Source organism: Nelusetta ayraudi, unplaced genomic scaffold (assembly GCF_046127955.1).
Source record: "Nelusetta ayraudi isolate G7.1 ecotype Tasmania unplaced genomic scaffold, CSIRO-AGI_Nayr_v1 ptg000070l, whole genome shotgun sequence".
Classification (NCBI taxonomy): Eukaryota; Metazoa; Chordata; class Actinopteri; order Tetraodontiformes; family Monacanthidae; genus Nelusetta; species Nelusetta ayraudi.
This window is the reverse complement of record NW_027466120.1, coordinates 2,448,415-2,468,116: the sequence shown is the minus strand read 5'-3', so window position 1 is coordinate 2,468,116 and position 19,702 is coordinate 2,448,415. Positions and strand designations below refer to the sequence as shown.

At 46.1% G+C, this 19,702-nt stretch overlaps 1 protein-coding gene across 1 annotated transcript; it reads left to right on the top strand.

Annotated features, from left to right (window-relative positions):
- The first annotated feature begins 313 nt into the window (after positions 1 to 313).
- Positions 314 to 18,507, top strand: ctnnbip1 (catenin, beta interacting protein 1). The gene is made up of 4 exons (XM_076041919.1): positions 314 to 472; positions 7,219 to 7,333; positions 8,296 to 8,386; positions 15,896 to 18,507. The coding sequence occupies exons 2-4, from the start codon at positions 7,238 to 7,240 to the stop codon at positions 15,952 to 15,954; spliced, it is 246 nt and encodes an 81-aa protein (XP_075898034.1). The 5' UTR covers positions 314 to 472; positions 7,219 to 7,237; the 3' UTR covers positions 15,955 to 18,507.
- The last annotated feature ends 1,195 nt before the right edge of the window (positions 18,508 to 19,702 follow it).

The window sequence follows — 19,702 nt, the reverse complement described above, 5'->3', positions numbered from 1 at the left end:
AAACCACACAGTGTCCATGTACTGTTCATTGTCTTCCTAGCCCATCATAATTACTTTTCCAACGTTCTTGTACCTATTCATATATTTGCATTAACACGCATTCTGACCTTTGTGGGACATTCTTTGTTCTGTAGTTCTCCATTGTTTTTGTTTCAAAGAAAGCAAAACACCCCCCCCCCCAAAAAAAAAAAAAAAAAAAAAAGACTCCTCCTGCTTTTAATGTGGTTTTATTTTTCTGGGACGAATACCGAGAACATACATCAGACCCGTCAGTCACCCCTACGACAGTGTGGGCCGCTAGCGACCCCAGTGGCCAACAGTGGTACTTAGCAGCCGGCAGCCCAGGCTGCGTTGAGTCAGTCCGCCGAAGCTGTGCCGACTGGAGGGATGTGACCCCGGAACAGGACGCCCTCCTACAACAACACACAATTCAAACAAGAGCACAGAAGAAAGGAAAGCTGGACCAGGAGGGGTAAGCGCTCACGTCCACTTTCCCGACGAGGCGAACAGCGTCGGTCTCGCTGTCTTAACACGACGCGTGTGTTCTTTTTAAAACCCGGCCGTCTATGCTGCCGCCAGCGGCAGCGGCACCTGGATGGTGTTCGCAACCGATGGAACTTCATTCAGGCTTTTGTCTCGCACATGCTAGCGGGCTAGCTTTGCCTGACTAGCACTGGCCGCCTGGCCAGGCTTCGTTCGAGGCTAAATTGAATGTGTGGCTGATAGATATAGGCTCGGCTCTTTAGCCGCCGAGAAGGGTCACTTTTACCGCGTTGCTCCCAGACTGTTGTTGCTTGCCGTCGTTACGGTGAAAATGCGCTAAAGACGGGTTCGGCGCTTGCTAGCAGAAAGCGCTGCTACCGTAGGAGCAGCCTTACAGTCGGTACAGCATGATAACAAGCGCCGTTCACGGCCATGTGTAGTGACTTGCATCCACCCAAGTTGTCCATTCTGATTTGCTTTAACGTGGTAAGCAAAAACAAAACAAAAAAACTTGATACACGTTTGGTCACATTTTGTAGTCTTGCTCAGCTCTGTGTGTAGCCAGCGCGGCTCAAGTTATTGTGCGTTATTTAAAGCCTCGTCGCGATGTTTTGAGTATAAAACTGCCGCGTATTGCCTCTCGTCAGGATGCGTTCATTTTCAGGTGAGAGGAAATGAACAGGTTTGGATATAATGCACATTACTGAACCGTCAGTCCCAGCTGTCAAACGCCCACTGTTCAGTCGAGGCGTTGTTAATGTTGCTAGAAGATTCGTCTTGCTGCCCATTGTACCAACGCGTCTCCGCTCACTTTCATAGTAATTGACTCTTAATTTTCAAGATTGCCCTCCGGAGCTGCCACTTGATTGGTTTTTCTATTTTGGGGTCCTGCCACCTATGGGTGCATTGTGCCACCATGCCTTTTCCAGCGCCAGCCCCCACCCACCCACCCACCTCCTCGACTTGTGAAATCGCTGAAGAATCTTTGGAGTTGGGATGTAGCTGACACCCTGCTCTGGTGCCAGGGTGGGGCATCGATAAGCGCTGCAGCCCCCTAGAATGGCCCGGGTCCCCCTGGAGTTAGTCGTGCCATGAACTGCAGTTTGACAGGCTGGCAGTGTGCACGTTCCACCAGCTGGCTGGATTTTTGGAGGCCAAAGCGGGACACCTCCCCCCTGGCCTTTCCTGTATTCCCCTCCTCACCTCCTCATGCTCGAGGCAGGTGCTTTTCATCGCCTGCTCAACCCGCCCCCACCCCCCTGGGGGGAATCTCATCAGCTGCTTGCTTGCTTGCTTGCTGGTCCTGGTTTTGGAGGCTGGGCTGCCTCACATCACTATCTGCAGCTCTCAGTTTGGCTCACTGTCTTGGCAGCGTGTCAGCATCAACAAGCCCACGTCGTAGACGAGTGCAGCCCGACACCGTAATACTGCGAGCTGAGACTATTGCGCTTTACTTTGCCAGTCTCAATGACCACAAAGACCAGTTTCTAGGCAAACGCCGACGTCTTTGCGGCGTGCGGTTCAGTCTTTTCTCGTGCGCCGTATCCTGCGCATTTGCATGACATTGTGTCGTTCAAAGCTGATTGATCATGTCACTTTCAGAATCCTGCGCTCTGCCGAGAGGTTGGCGCTTTTGAAATCTGACAGACACCATCCCGGGGGAGCAGCTTAAGGCAGCAGCTTATGTCTCCTGCTCCTTTGAGGGGACCCCGAGCAGTGAGCTCAGATGATCTGAGATCGTGAACCAGATTTAATTAGATTGGGAACTGTGGGCTTGGTTGCATCAAATTTTGAATAATTTTTCAATTAATTTTCATTAAATGGTGTCTTGTTTTCATATAAGGGTCTGGGATAGAGTTAAAAACAAAACGAGTTATTAGCCTGTCTTGCCTGATGCAACTCATTTTCTTCATGGCCATGATGATGGCACAGAAATAGCCATCAGTGAACCAAGTCTTTACAGTTGAGCAGGACAGTTCATGCCTCACGTGGTGACAACAAGGCATGACCTACTTATCAATCATGGTCTCACCATCCACTTCATCACTATTGTCCCCAAATACTGCAGCCATTGTTGTGGGACACTGTACATGTGAGAAGATGCATTCACACAAAAGCAGCATGCAGACATTTGGTTAAGTCTGAGCTTCTCTGGGCTGCTGTATCCGATTGTCTGGCTCATGCTGTTTTCAAGACCCCATGTTGCCTCAGGGGAGTCAAGCGGCAGGCACTGTGGCTGGCCGATTTGTTTTCATCATCTTTTTCCTTTAATGTTGCAGCTATTAGTTGAGTCTGTTTCAGTATGACCTGACTGACATCATTTAGAATCTCCACAAAGTTCTTGTGTATTATTTTTTTCTTGTGATGAAGAGCTCTGTTATCCATTGGGCTTCTGAGAAGCATAATTTATCAAGGAAAAAACAGAAATATTTTTGCAATGACAATGTAATAGTTTATTCATTGATTAATGAAGCATTGCTTGAGCCAAACAAGGTTTCTAGATTAGAGTGTGGAATGTATATAAATATAAATTAGGTAGAAAAAACACGGAGCTCTGAAATATTTAGTCACTCAACACTACTTTGCGTTACCCTCGGTTGCCCCATGTTTTAAGAGGCTTAGGCGGTTTGATTTGTCTCAGATGTGTCTGCACTCCTTCATTTGGAATATAACTAAAACACATGGCAGTAAATCTCTATATTACAATGTTGTTGTTTTTTAGAACAGCCAGTAGGACACTAGTTTGTTTTTGTTATTTTTATAATTTTGAGATTTTGTCACATGAGGCGAGGCTGCATGCAAGTGACTGTGTGTACCTGCAGCGACACAGCTGCGCTGCACAACCAGGCCAGGTTGTTGGCAGCGCACCAGGCTTGTAGCCTGCTTAAGTTTCTCACACATGCGCTTGGGATGTTGCTGCGGCCAGTTATTTATCCATCTCAGGTCTCCTCGGAGCCCGTCGACTTCAGCGGCTCTCGTACGGCAGCCTCGTGGGAAAGCTGAGGCGCATTCAGCAATGCTTTTGTCAGTCACCTGCGAGCCTCACTTTCTCATCCTCCCCATTCGCCCTCCGGAATCAAATTACTCAAACAATCAGACTGTGTGCGTCACGTGAGCAGGCGATTCCAGAGCTGATCAGCAGGCCTGGCCGGGGTCTGAGCACTGGACCACTGTGCGAGCGTGGATCAGTCCACCCTCAATGACCCTGGGCAAATGTGAGGGCCTATCACATTGCAAACTGTAATCTCTGGCAGCAGATCCTCATTGCAGCGAGTGACTCAGTCACGTTGTTGAAATGGCAACGATAAGTCAGCTCTGTGAGGGGTGGAGGGGGGTTTCTTTGAGAAAATGAGCACAAATGTAAGGGCACAGATCCAGCGTGCAAAGAATTTTCCAAGGTCCTGTATTCCATCCGTTTTCACATCCTAGGTTTTATGGTAGCTTCACACAAAACTTCAAGGTGAAGTCATGCATTGGGGCCGTTAATAAGATGCACATCATCTCCATCGTTTCATAATAGAATGGAACATAATTCTGTCCACTATTTTCACTTTCTTTTTCATTCAAGCAATTCTTCGGAATAATTCCTGATTTGCGACCTGCTCGTGTTGCGAGTTAGTGTGGTCATCTTAAAACAACAAAGGCTGAAATAGGTTCCTGATTTCTTTTAAATCATTACCTAATTGATATTGGTATTGATATAGATATTGACATCTTTATTTTATTTCGATCATGTAAATGATAACGTTAAAAACAGAAAAGAAATGAAAAAAATAAAAAAGTGAACAGAAAATCAGAAACAAACTAAATTGTAGCTGTATCTGTGACTTCATTAGTAACTCAGTTACATACATAAGCGAAAAGAAGTAGGAAGAAGTATGAGCTCATTTACGCCCTAAATTATGCTATTTCATTGCATAACTAAATCATAACACTGTCTCACATACATACTCATACTCATACTCATACACACACATATACACACACACACACACACACACACACACTCTTAAATATACATATACACATTTACATACATCATCATCTTATTTGTTCTTCTTTTTGAGATAAATGTTGTTTATACCCAGGTTGAAGAAGGTGCGTCTAGTCACTTTAGTGCAGCCTCTCAGCCATGATGCGCTGCAGCCAGTTCGATCCCATCCCAGCCCTACATTGCACCGCCGACAGAAGCCGAACTCGATGGAGAGGAGGGGGATTAGGTCCAGATCAGCACTATAGAAATCCTTTGATTAGGCGGGGAATATTAGCCGCCTGCATCTGAGGCCGCCTGAGCATCTCCCCAGGGAGGAGCGCTGAGCCGGCCCACCTTCAGAGCCTCGCATCAAGCATACACAAATTAGGCTGACAGAAGCCTTTTTGTGGCCCTCCAAATCGACGGAGGCAGAAACGGTGTGCTTGTTGGGCTCTTCACAGGCTTTAACACCGGGAGGTTTCTGTCCCAGACTGTCTGCTCGGGGTTTCAGCTGCATAAATCACTGCAGGTGGAGGGAGACTCTGACTCTGGTGTTGCTGAAAATAGACAGCAGCGGGGGTATATTTAGCCTCCCTCAGGATTCTTGTGTATTTTAAAATGTGCGTGTTTGGCTGAATGCAATATATTCACAACGAATCCTGAAGTAATGTTTTACCGGTAGAACATGAGCATGTGTTGCCCTGAGCTGCCATGCACCAGAAATGCCTCCATGAGATCAGTCAGTGGTAAGGAATAAATCTGTCTTTTCACACTTTAAAAAGCAAACATTACAGCATGAGCACTGCCCCAGTCGATGAAGCAGAACCAGGGCTATTTTTGCTAGCAGACCTGGAGATTGTCACAGTCTGAGCACTGATGCGTCCGTCCTCAAGAAAAGAGAGATGACGCACTTGGACAATTATCCCTCGGCCGTTCCCATCCCGGTGTCCTCCTAATCACACGCTCGCACGCGCAGTGACCGCGTTGTTCCCCGTGTGCGTCTGAGGGGCACAGTCTGTTGCGCCGTGTGATTTCACGCGCTTAATCCGCCCTCTCTGCCCCGAGTCGCGGCTCCTGCGCCCCTTTGAAGCGCGAGGGATCGTGATCAAACGTGTCGCCGCTACGAGACGCGGCCCCGGCGCTCCCTCCGCCGCCGCCATCGTCCTCTCTGTCTGTAGTTGTGTACCCCCCTCCCCCCACCCCTGCTCCCGCTCCCTCCCCCACCTCAGACGCGTTCACACACCACCTCCCCAGAGGTGCACGAAGTAACGAGCGCTCAGCGTGCACTCTCCTCTCCTTCCTCACCCCAAAAAATGGATAAGCAGCGCGTTCCTCCGCCCCTCACTCAGGGTCCCGCTCCTGTGTGTGGCCCAAGAACAATAAGTAGACAAAGTCAAGTGTTCGCTGCTGTAAACAGGCACCAAAGGTTGCTCCTAATTATAAGGACTGTGGCCAGAAGCTTGGTCTCCAGCTGCTCCGAAGCCGCACGCGCTCACAGTGGCACTCAAAACGTTAGCCAACGGCCAATGGCGCCCCATTCACCCCCTCCCCAACCCTACACACACATACACACACACACACACCCGGGCTCTGAGAAGGGGGACAGCGCGAGCCAGCTCCTCAATTAAATATAACCCCACATCAAACAGCCTGTCAACATGCATTAGTGGCCCTTTGTATAGATAAGAGGACAAAATAAATTGCCAGAACTATCACGGCCGCTGCCGCTCGCTGCGCTTTTTTAATGCAGAATTCTAAGGGGAGAACAAGATCCTGACTTGCATACTGATATTCTTTCATTCATTTTATGTGTTTGCATCACAAGATTTGTCCATTTAAAAAGAAAAAAAAGGATCATTTTCACTTCCTTTCCTGGGAGTTATTACTGCAGCTTGCCGGGATATTTCAATTAGCCAAACGCAGGCTGGATGTCAAGATGCGGCGTCTGGCTCTCCGTGTCTGAGTTTCGCAGGCGTTTGTGCAATGCACAAACAGTTGTCCTTGATGTGTGTGTGCGTGGGTGGGTGCCTGCGTGCGTGCCTCATCGCAGCAAAACCCCATCCCTTATCTGTCACCCGCGATATCTTTGGCAGCTCTTTTATCGCCCTTGCCTCGTTCCCGCTTTGCCGATACTTTGCATTTCTGCAAACCGACTGCGAAAAATAGGTCATTAGTTGCACGGAGAATCAGACATGGTTGGAGCAGGCGGGGAGAAAACCGCCCTATTAATAGCAGCTATTCACGCTGCGATACGCCCAACCTGCACCCAGTATTTATCACTAAGCCTAAACCACCTTATCGGCAGCTTATACATATTTACCAGTCCATCAGTATACTAACAATACTCTTATATGTGCCTTCATAGTTAATGTTTATCTGGTTGCATTTACTCTTTCAGCTTTTGTAATTACGTTACACAACTACAATTTGTGCATGTTTATATCATTTGTGAGATGTTTGTTTGCAGTCTGCAGATTTCATGTCTGGATAATATTTGTTTAATATCATGTCTCTGTCTGGATAACCACTCAGTGAGCTCCATGGTCACATGGCTGACCTGATGTGCAGAGCAGGTGGAAAAAGATGCTATCCAACAGCTTAACGCAGAGCCTTTTCTCAAGATCTCTGTTCTTTATGCCATTGCAGCTTGTAGGATTTCTTTTCACTCGGTTAACGCAACTAAAAAAACAACAAAAATGTCTGGATTGCATGTTGTGTTTTTATAGTCTCATTGTGTGCTGTGTGTTTGTGTGCTGCCACAGAGCCACGGGAGAAGGGGGGATGAACCGCGAGGAGGCCCCGGGGAAGTCTCCTGAAGACATGTACATCCAACAGAAAGTGCGGGTCCTGCTCATGCTGAAGAAGATGGGATCAAACGTAGGTAGACTTTCTCGGCCGGCAGCCACGGCCTCTGAGTCGGTTCTGAGCGAGTCCGCGGAGCAGTGAACAGTGGTCCGCCACCATCAAATGCAAACCAGTCCCCAAAATATATTTTTTTTACTAGCCATCTAGCCGAGTCTTTGAATTACTCTTGAATTTCTCTTCCGTGCAAGACATCAGAAGAGGTTCTGCTTTCAGCTATTGGCAGAAGGACTTGTATGGATGTGACAGAATGAGTCTGGGGTCCTGGCGAAGTGCTAAAATGCGTTGTAGCTGATGTATACATACATCCTGCAAAGGAAGATTTTACCCATTCAAGTTAAACGCCGTCTTCAAATTCAGTTCCTTGTGAATCTGTGGTGCCTTCAGAGTCTTGCATAGTGAAAGCTATTTATGTTTTTGAATGAAACTGTGTATTTTCCTCAACACACCAAACATCCTTCACAAAGATAGTTCATATGGAGCCAGCTTGAATTAAGCATTTAGTATTAAACTGCCCGCATCAAATTACTATTACCAATTACTTACATATACAGATGTAGCTTCATTTCATGTCTGGCCTTTTACACTGTGGCTATTTCATAGTGTGTGCAGCAGTAGTGGGAAAGCTGCAAATGATGTAAAACTGCGGATGTTCCACTGAATTTTACATCAAAGTGGTCTTGGTCTTCTTTTGTTTTTGTCTCATTGGAATAAATGTCAAACTGTGAGCAATGAGAGTCTTACATTGTCGCATTCCAGAGTCTTTTATTCTCTGAACACTTCACTGGAAATATTTGCATACTTCAGTGAATTTAAAATGATAACAGACTGAGAGAAAAAAAAAACTAAAATGTTTTTGCATTCCTGTACAAAGCAAATAGTCTCATGTTGAGATGTGTTATCTATTATAACTGTTATATTGCAACAAAACGTCTGTACTGCTTTTCTCTTGTATTCATTTTGTCTTTTTTCATCAGCTTACGCCCAGTGAAGAGGCTTTTCTCCGGAGTTATGCAGGTGTGGTTCACAGTCAGATGAGTCAACTGCCACAGCACAACATAGACCAAGGTAAGCTTGTACATTACTCATAACCAACCCAAAGTTCCTACTTAACAAGTACAACAAGTATGTTTGAAAGTTTTCATTTTAAATGGCGCAACAGTCAAACCTAGCAGCAGCAACAGGCGTGTTTAGCAAACGCACAATCTTATTAGTCCACAAACACGCCCGCACTTCACATGTCACGTAAGTGCTACTTTTGCCCTGAGTGACAACAAGGGAAAGTCCCTCGGTGCGACACCGCACACGCAGCAGACATGGAGTCCCTGCTAGTGCTCGGTGCCGAGTCAGCAGCCCACCGGCGCTGTGAAATTACTCACACAGCAAATTGTGTGTCTGACTGTGTGTGAGGGACCAGTGACTCACGCAAACCAAGTGTCACTGTGGCTTCTCACAGGCAGGCTGGGAACACTGGGACTGCATACAGTGGTGCAGACCAGCACTCTTGTTTATATATATATATATGTGAATATTCCTGAGGATGTCATTTTCAATATGACCTTTAAAATAAGGATCCCTCGTCCAGCAGAGGGTGCCATTGTCCGTTTTTTATGTAATGCATGCGTTTCAAACGAGGGAACCACAAGAGGGAGCTGGAGTACACAAATTGCAGCGACATGCTGCAGACATGGCAGGACAGAAAGAAACCAAGTGTCCCAGAACATTTTGCTTTGAGTGGGTCCAAACTCTGCGGTCAGATGGGGGTCTTACTGCTCTCCGCTCTGCCCAAGCCTCGCTTTTCCCCGGCTGATGTCACTTGCACATCAAACCTTTCAAGACGGTGGGGGTGGGGGGGGGGGGGGGGGGGTAAAATCACCTGCAGCGGTTGACCCACGTGCTTTGCTGCACGTCCTTGTCTTTGCTCTTCCTCGGCAAAGGAAATAGTTGACGCAGTCCCTCTAATTTTCTCAGCCGCTGGCGGATTAGATTTGGAATGACACGCGGGGTATTGAGAATGCAAGTGAAACGGACCTCGATTCCGTTCTTACTAGGCTGTATTTATTTAATTATTTAGTGTACCCCCGTTGTATTTCAGATTGTATCAGCCCTGACACTGTGGTATAAGTTGGGCCATTGAAATGTGACCGTAAAGAACAAGAGCCAACCACAGCCGTTGGATCAGCAGGGATCAGTGGAATCGCATCTTAAAACCACGGCCAAAAGAAAAAGATCAGACTTGGGTTTTTTTTTTGATGATTTATTCATGAGGGATCTTTTTCCTTCCTCGCTGTTAAAACAAGTGGAGCTATCTCTTGCAGCACCTTATTTTTTTTGATTAGATACAGGACTCCGTGTCCGCGCTGTGTCAATACCGCAAAGCAGAGAGTCATCCATTATAGAGGATTATGACCTGTGAAAGGTACTCGCGCATGAATTATACATCACAGATAAATTTAGTGTCAGTTGGCCGCCCGCCACCTCCTCCCCGAGCCAATAAATAATTAGTGCGCTGCATCTTATCTGTAATTAGGCCTCCTGAAGACGGTGAGGAGTTTATCACCTTTAAACGCTGCGTTGGGAAGACGGCAGTCGGGAGAGGTTCCAGCGCAACCTGGGCTCCTCAGAGGCGGTTTGAAGTTCAGTTCAGACCTGGTAAAAGATGATAGCAAATGTTTTCAGCAACTTGGATCATCTCATGCTCTTAATAGAAGCTCATATTATAGATCAAAGTAAATAGTTGCTTTGGCTTAGTTGAATTTCTTTTTCTAGACTAATTTGTTTGGTTTTATTTTTGTATTTTTCAGACATTTTGTACATGAATGTGTGTGTTTTATAGTCCAAAATAGATCTATTTTTGTTTTTTTGTTTTTTTTTTTCGCTCTTTTGTGTTCCATCTGTTGTATCCTATTTTCAGACCATTTTCAAACAAATTTGGCTATTTTCCTCGACAATAAACTCAAATTTAAAACACCTAAACTTGTCAAAAATATGGCATGTCATCCGTCAAGGAAGATTTGATGGGCTTTACTTTGGCCGTGTGAAGAAATCCTTTAAATGCAGATCTAATCTTGAGGGATATTTATATAACTATTTATTTATTTTACATCTGCAGTGAAAAGGACTCAGGACATTGGTTGACAGTGTTTCCTGCCTTTGACCCTGACATTGCGCTGCAGCCAGACAGACCGTGAGCAGCCAGCAGTTTTTCCAGACGGGGCTTTATGATCAGCGTGAGAGTGTGTATCAGTGACGTGTCTCCTCTGCAGGTTCACCTTCACCGCCAGAGTCTCTGCTCCGTCAGGAGATGCTCGGAGATTCATTGCAATCTAAAGCTGTGAATCCAAAGCGAGGCCTTTGATGAGATTAGCACGCTGTATGAAAGTGTTCTTGTTGCCGCTGAGCTAAAAGAAATTGTAATTCAAAACAAATGACTCACCCAGGTCAGCGTGTCGACCGTGTCTAGTGCTCATTCTGAATTGACCTCATAGATTTTGACCCCACTCACTTGTTTATGACTAATAACAATTTTCTTTTTTTTATCCTTGATTCCACCTATAAGGTGCCAGTGATTGTTTTCCAGCAACAGAAGACGTTTCCAGAGGCCAGTAAAATGAGCTGATGCTGGATGTTTTAGAGCGGCGTCCTCTGAGTGGGCAGCGGCGGTGTCGCATGTCACACATGGCCTCATCGATCGTTGCCTGAAGGACGCACTGGAGACGCACTCAGCAAATTGATCACTGGCAGCCAAGGCCGCGGCGCATCCCGGAAATAGTCATAGAAATGTCGGACACAAAAAATATTAAAAGGGAGACAAACTGGCTTTGCAGTAGGATAAGATCTTTTTCCAAGAAGGTTGTAACTACCAAGAAATGATCAACAAAGATCCGTTTCCATGGGGTTTTTTGGGCCAAATTTAAGTATGTTCAACACTTGACATCACTTTAAACTATTCCCATAAACAAATAATTGCAGTAGGCATTCACGTCCAAACCATTTAGGAACGTTGCCTCCCTTCATCACATGCAATTAGGATTAGAAATCAGTTTCAACATCCTTTTTGTCCAAGGCTTGGAAAAAAGACATTTCTTTCTCCTTTTAAGTCTCAAAATTTACATTTCAGATAGTTTTAATTGGCTCATTACCATAAATGCTAATGCAGGTTTTTTTGATGCAATTTTAATGAGGCCAAAATAGATTTTCAGCTATATATACAGTTTATTCATATTTTTCACTTTTTATTTTATTTTATTTTTTGTCAACATGGGGACGGAGCGCAGAAGTAAGAGTTTGTGCTTTGGCTGAATTCTCAGGAAATCGCAATGTCACGTCTCTGTACGTGTCTAGTGTGTGTGTTTTGCATGTGAGCGAATGTGGTTGTTTTTGTACAGTCGCACATGAAGCAGAGGAGAAACTTGATATTGCCCATCCAGCCCGTGGTGTGCCGCCCCTGTAATCTCCCCCGGACTCACTCTGACTCTGTCACTGCAGACAATGCTGCGCGTCAGAGACGCCGAACATCTCCGCATCTCCTTTATCCCCCCCCACCCCGTCTGTTTTGACGAGAGAGGGTTGTTTGCTCCACGTCGGAGTTGGAGGTTAGTCTGGTGGAGGAGGGGCACTAGCAGCAGCAGCAGGAGGCGGCGGCGGCGGCAGCATCGGCATGGCAACCGCAGTTGTCCCATGGAAGCCCAGCGTCTCTCTGTGGGCCTCAGTGTTGCTGCAGTGTGCTGCATCAGTAGATTAAAGGAGGTGTCATCAGTGGGCCCAGAGGCAGGCTGAAGTGTTAATTACACAGCCTGATGTTCCGATCTCTCTCCGTCATCCCTTTTCGTGCGACTGTCAGCGGTCACGCAGGCTCTGCCTTATCAATCCCTCCATCTTGCCTCCACTTGTCTGTCTTTGTGTTTTTCACTCCTGATGTGATGCAGCACTTAAGTCTCCGTTGCCGTTATTCCAGGAGATGCCCGAGGCAGGGGCCTGGATCTGTTCTACACGTGACCTGACGTGTTCTTCTCGCAGTAGGGATTGACCATTGTGCTAAAGGTCATAATGATTTTTCTAAACTTTTCGGTCGCCAGAGGGAAATTAGCCCTGCGCAGGCAGTCGCTCATCACTGCAACAGCAGAGAACGTCAGACTAAAGTGCAACTTTGCGCTTCATGTTTGCATTGCACCGACCGGGATTATTGCATCTTGCCCTTTAGTATTCCATCAGACTGTGGATATTACTGCATGGAGCTCACATGTATTAATATCCATATCCATTAATGGCCGTCTTTAAAACACTGATTTGATATGTTTGCACTGAGGGAGATTTTCCCAGCTGATCTGCTTCTCTCTCGCCGCCTCTCATAATGTCAAACTCACGTGTAAGAGGAGGTGAACAAAGTTAAATGAAGACTCTAGAAGTGTATTTATACGTCTATCAACAGTAATCAGACACGTAAATCAGGTTTAGCAGGTAATTCTGTCTCGGCATAATCAAATCCATTATGTTTGCAGACAAAAACATGTTGCTGGGCAACACTCAGTTCAAGTTCTGCCTCAGCCTCTCCCTTCTCTGCCTCACCACGGGGTGTGTCTTCATCCTCTGTGCTGGCCCTCTGCACACGGTGACCTCACATGCTGTTTTAACATTCTAGACATCGTGTTGCAGTTTTGTTACTGCTTTTTAGTTTGTGTCTCATCTATTTTAGATGTCTCCCCCCCAAACCAGACTTGGCTTATTGGTGATTAAGAGGACACCTCTGTCTGCTCCTGCTGAAGTGAAGCCAGTCAAACCCACAGTGACACCCACTGCTGATTAATAATGGTCTCTCACCTGCGTGGTTCTGTTGTCTGGTTGCTGTGCTTGTTTTTTTTCTCTGATTAATGGAGGACTGTGAGATGCATCAAGATTTTAATTGAGATATTCTAATGATGTCCCCCCTTTTAAAACCTCTGGCTTCATCCTCGCTGTGCAGTAATAACCCCTCCCCCGCCGGCAAAGACCACTTCTGCAGTGATTTTGTCCCGTTTTGGTCTTTTGAAGATGCCTACAGTTAACAGTTGGATGACGAGCCTGTTGGCCACTGCTACTTATGTAATCATCCACCCAGAGCGGCTCTCGTCTGCCACCAGAGCTGCAGCTGCTGAAGGGATTGGTGCAAATTGAAGGGAGTGGCCAGACGAGCTTATCAAAAGGAATCTGAGCAAATTTTCCTTGAAAGCAGCAGCAGCAGCATGAAGAAGGCAGCTTTGCCTCAAGCAGTCTGACTTTATTAATTTTAGTATTTTTTGGTTCCAGCCGTCACTAGGCAACAGCTTTGAGAGCCCCGACGGTTTCATCGCGTCGGCCAAAGCTGCTTTGTGCTCGCGTGTTTTGCAACAAGAGCGAGCGAGTTCTCCCTCTAGTAAAACAGATATAGCTCAGTCATTCATCCTGACCCACACCCCACCAACCCCTCCACCCTTCCCCTTCGTATGTATTTTGATAACATTTCTGCTGGCCGCTTGGCTCAAGTTGCGCGGCATCTGACGACTCTTTCCGAACACTCCATAAAATGTGGGTGAACTCCCTGAAACGACTGCAAAGATTCCCCCCTTCCAAACTATGGTGAGCTCACGCAGCTTTTTCCTCCTTGCCGTAACCTCGTTTGGTTAGCCAGCCACCCCCCCACGGGTGGAGGAACTCCAGAGGACTGATGATTAAAGGAGCCCGTCCCCCTCAAAAGTCGGCGAGATGTGAATAAAGGCGTGCTAATGATGTACCGCGTGGAGATGGGCGCGGGGTCTCGGTGCGTGGCCAGTCTGGGCCCGTCTGATAGTAACCTTCTTTTTTTGTGCCAAATACATGCAGAAGCTCGCTGGCCTAGTTTCACATCTCCACCATAATTAAATCTAACAAGCCCTCAATGGCTGTGGTGGAGATTTCTTTTAGCAGCAATAACATCCATGAGCTGCTGTGGGGACGAGGGGGAAAAAAATCTATTCTTGTGTTGGACCGGCAAGAAATGATTTATTAGAGTTTTGACAGGACGGCAGCTTGCTGACTTCTTTATGATATTTAGCACTGGTCACCATGCTGCCTTTCAAAAGTCTGCAAGATTCCTCTATTTTTCATTTTTTTTCTGTTTGCAACGTTGCATGGATTTCTTGGCAGTGCGTATCCAGTTATAGAAAATCCCAAAACGAACAGCTAATGGTCCAGTAGCGACTGTCTGTATAAGCCCGGCTGCTGGTGGGGGGCTTGCTCAGCGTTTTGTCTTCTGGTCCTGACATCACAGCTGGGATAACGAGGTTGAGGGATCAAGTGGGCCCATCAGAAAACAGGGCTTAACATCAGCTTGGCCTTTCCAAACGCAGCGCACTGCTGACAAGTGAGAACTCTGCTCAGAGTGATGCTGCTGAGGTTGCCGGCTCACTGCAGCGAGGGTCACCGGGTCTAACGGTCTAATGGCTCTCGGATGACTGACACTTACCATGCTAAAGAACATGAAGAGCTGTGCTATCAGTGTGATGCTAACCACTACTGGATAAGTCGCCGGGCCTTTGACGGCGGTGGCTCTGCTGTGAGGTGGCAAGATGGCATTCTGCATCTTACATAATCTCCCTCGGTTACAATATTTTTTTGATTTGTGGGTTGGATTAAGAGTGTCTCAGCTGGGGGTTGGCAGGACCAAATAACGCAATGAGTCACAATTGGCAGTGCAGAGAAAGTCTCATTGTGTATCTAGAAGGATCCAGCCGATGTGAGGAAAAACAAGCTTTATTTCTTCATTTATTTTTTTTTTTTTTACTTTCTGGTGAAAGTAAAGAAGAGAAAAAACGAAAAATGCTGCTCTGAAGGTTGCTAGTTGGTTGCTCACTGCTGTGAGCTCTTAGTGTTGACTCGTGGACACACCTGCTCCTCACAGCAGGCAGGAGGCTTCAAGAGCAGAGCAGATACTGAAGCTCCATGCAGCCATCAGTCTGATCTGCTACCTGGGAGCCTCAGTTGTCTTTCCTTCCCAACATATTCACAGATCAGAGGTGCAGCCATCTGGAAAAACTCCCATTTTATTCTTATTCTTATTATTTTCATTATCATTATTATTATTATTATTATTATTTGCATGCAAGACTGTTACAAACCCAGAGAAAAGCTGCGTGGCGAGCTTCTCACGCTGTAAAAAAAAAAAAAAAAAAAATCACTTTGGAATAGTATTGTCAAAACTGTTGATATATCGATTACATACCGATATTGAAAAGTGAAATCGGTTCAATATGACTTTTCCATAGTAGCGATATATCCATACTCCACGTGCGCCGCCGCCCCGTCGACGAAACTTCTGCCTTTGCTCGTATCTTTTTAAAAATACCGTATCGAAGTCTGAACTCCAGTATGGTGACAACACTGCTTTGGAACGTCAGACACTTCCCTCGACACCGTGTGTGCAGACGGCAGATGGGCGACTTTTTATTATCGCACCACACTCCGGCTTCCTGCCTTCTTCTCTCCTCAGCCATTCTCCAAGCTCCGCCTTGAGCTTCCGTCAGCCAATCAGCCTTCGCGGCGTCCGAGCGAACCCGACCTCACCAACCTGTTTCTCTTTTTCAGGCGCGGAGGACGTGGTGATGGCGTTCTCGCGGTCGGAGACGGAGGACCGGCGCCAGTGACCTTTGCCCTCTCTCACGCCACCCCACCCCGCCACGCCCCATCCCGTTCACGCGCCGCACGCCATCCGCCGCCGCCGACCCCGAACACACCGCCGATGAGCTCAGGAGAGGGGAGGGGAGGGGAGGAGGGGGAGGGACGGCGCTCCGAGCTGCGTCCTCCCCCCACCCCCCCTCCTTGTGCAACACACCCGGTCAGAAAGAGAAAAATCTCAAGAAATCAAAGCTGACGCACTGTCACCTGAGAGGCCCCCGGGAGCTCCGACGTGGCGTTCGGAAAAAGCCCAGCAAACAAGGAAGTTGGTGGAAAATCGCAGAATGTGTGGATGAATATCAAATGTAGTTTCTTTCTCCTTTTTTTCGGTCGGGTGTTTTTCTTTTGGGGAGGGGGGGTGTTGTGCATTTCTGTCCACGTGGAGACTTTAGGCAGTGTTCTGTGTTAAATCTGCTGCAGGAGGCGATCAAAGTCTGCAGCCGACTGCAGCAGAGAGAGGGAGAGGAAAGAATTTTTTTTTTTTTTTTAGCTTAGCAGCGAAGTCACGTTTGGGGAGAGGTTTCAAACATTTGTGCGTACACTAAAGGAGCCGGCGTCGCTTTTTCCATTTAGCTGTTGGCTTTTAAAGGCTTTTGTGTCCCAGCGCGCAGAGGGCCTCATTTACAGACTCGGTGTTTGATGGGTGTGTTCACCACCGCCTCACACAACAAAAGTACTTCAAGTAACGCAGGAATCATTTTTTCGTCTCACGCGTTTTGTTTTTACATAAACTGTCGCCAGTCTCTCATCGTTTTCCTCAGCATCCAGAACGTTTTAGAAGCCAGTTGACCGCTTTATTTCCCAGGGTGATATTTCAAGCTTTGCTGCTTTTGGATGACACCTTGAATCACCCATATGAGCAAAATACAAATCCAACAAGTGGCTAACGAACGTGTGCATTAGCATCTCAGACAAGCCTGTGGTTGTTTTATAGCCGAGTAGTTTGGCGGCAACCATCGTCTTCTCTTTTCAATCATTTGCACAGTTTTGTAAATGAGGCCCCCACTTGTTATTATGCTGCTTTATTTTGAAGGTTGCCAAAAGTGCAGCCAGACCTTTCCTGCAGAAAATTGGAATTTTAAAAAAGGAAGAAAAGAAAAAACACTAGCAGATACAATCGCATGAAACACATGAGGGCATCTTGCATCTTCTCCCCCGAAACAAAATTGCTGTTTTTATTTTGTAATTGTGTCATGTAAAACTTTTTTTTTAATTGTACAGAAAGTTGAAAATACAATACTGAATTGATTGTGCCAATTGTATTTTTTGTTGTTTTTTTTAACTGTAAGATAACTTTCTTTTTTTTTTTAAATGACAAGACAAACTGTAGTCGTAATTTATTGTTTACTGAATTGACTCGTTGTTAAAACGGGGAACCCGTAGAAAAGCGAAACCCTAAAACATGAATCACTCCTCGGCGTCGTCATCACACTAAAACACACTCAGACTCTAATTTCAAACTACCTGTAACACAACCAAACAGCAGAACTGTGTGCTATTTCTGACTGTACTGTATCTCTTGCACTATTGTCTGTGGGATATTTGCAAAAAATACAATTTGATTTTTAGCACAGAGTTTCTATGTTTGTTTGTAACGAGAGAGAGAGAAAAAAAAAGAAACTTTGTAATCTTGTTTTTAATTCCGTGATTTTAAGAATAATTCTGTGTTAATCGACTCAACTGGAATAGCTCAAATAAAAGTGTTTGTCACCACGCGACAAGTTTTTTTTTTTCTAGTGACATGATTGACATTTGATGTGTTTTGAGTAACCTGTATAAGTTTAACCGTAGTGTTTTGAAGCCCAGCATGTCTGCCTCGTGGTTTATAATGTCATCCAGGCGGAGGATTTGTACGTTCTCGACGTTTGTAGAAGCTGCCCGCTCACTTCAGATGTTTCAGGAAAAAAAAAAAAAAAAAGGAAATTGAATTTTTTTTTTTGGAGCGGGAAAGGATGTTGGCAATAACTCCCGTGTGAATATCCTCAGCAACCATCGCAATGTAAAGCGCCAACAGGTCTGCCACGCTGTCCGTCGCTGACAAAGAAGTTTTGTCTTTTTTTATGTTTACTTTTGTTTTTGAAATTCTTTGTCTATGCATCGTTCTCTTGTTTCATCATTTGTTTCTCTCTTAAAGGTGTCTTACTGTACATTTTACCAATAAGGGTTGTCCTGCAGCCTTCATTCGTGTGCGGGTGTGTGGGTGTGTGTGTGTGTGTGTGGGTGTCTGTGTGTGCGTGCGTGTCTGTGTCTCATCATTTAAATGCCGGTTTTTCATTTTCAGCATGCTGTTTGGTTTCTAGGATCGATGAATCTTTTTACTGTGACGAACTGACGTTGCCTATTTGCTGTTTTTTTTTTTTTAATTTTATTTTGTCTTTTTGTGTTGCCTTTGTATTGGGTTCTCTCAGTTGGATTTTTTGATTAGTTGGTTTTGTTTTGTATGGCTGCTGCCCATGTCTTGACTTAATGCTTCCAAAATCCTATACCAACTGAACCATTAAAGATATTTTAAACAGTGAAAACACATCTCAGTGCCTGGTTGTTCTGCTTCTTCTTCTTCTTCTTCTGCTTCTGCTGCTTCTTCTTCAAAAGGATCAATTTAAGATGCAGTGTGTGGATCAACGACTTGTGTGTTTGTGTCTGTATGTGTGTGTGAATAAACAACCAGTAGCGCAAGTTGACACCACTAAAGCCCCTTCCTATTGGCCGCTTCAGTTTTTCTCTCAACTACTGTAAACCCCGCCCATTGTTTCCAACTCTTCCCCCTGATTGGTCCAGTCACTTCCTGACCATCTGAAACAGAAGTGCTACTGTGTGGACGCGGAGGTACTTCTGAGGGTCTTGCATCAGAAGGTGCATTTCCATTTCTCGTCGAGGCTCAGGTTCCCAGTGACGTGACTGTCTGCCAAGTGGAAATGAGGCAATTTTGAAAAGATTTCCTACGCTATTGGCATAATCAGTCACAGCTCAGCTGCTGGTCACACAAGCAACGTTCACATCAACCGGCTGCAAGCTCATCCGTATTCATGTCAGGTGGTCTTTCAATGTACTCCTTTTAAACTGCGTCTTTTTGGATGGTGTCACCTTCTGAACGGGGCGGCACGTTGCTCTGCAGCTAATGGTGAGCGTCTGCTCCCAGTTCCCCGTGCCGCCTCTCGCAGATGCACATGAACCGTACCGTTTACACGCGGCGCCGCGGGAATAACGCAGCAGCTGGCGGCAAAGGCGCTGAAGCGCCGCTTCAGGCTGCCATCCCCCCGGCGTCAAAGCTTCCTGGTCCATGAGCAGCGTGTTTACCAAGTTCACCCGCCGCTCGTGATTGATAAAAATATTTTTCGGCCCCCCAAAAAAAATTCTGCAGAGAATTTCACTTTTCTCTTGCATACAGTGGTGCGGTGTGGTGCTCAAGATGCCAACACAATACACACTAAAAACTCAGTGCCACTCACAAGATATTGCAACTGGGCAATGCAAGGATCTTGTTTTAAGCAGTTTTAGCGAAGGTCTGTTTTCTCCATGGCACCGAGGCAGAGCAGACTCAGGGGTCGTGACACGTCAGGATGTAACGGTGTCGCTCAGGCCTGATCTGACTTTGGCCAGCGGAGTTGGATGCCGCACAGCTAACATTAGCAGCACAGGAGGAGGTGAACAAATTGATTTTTTATAATTCTGTGGCAGGGACCCCTTATGGTTTGATTTTATTTATAACATTGGCAG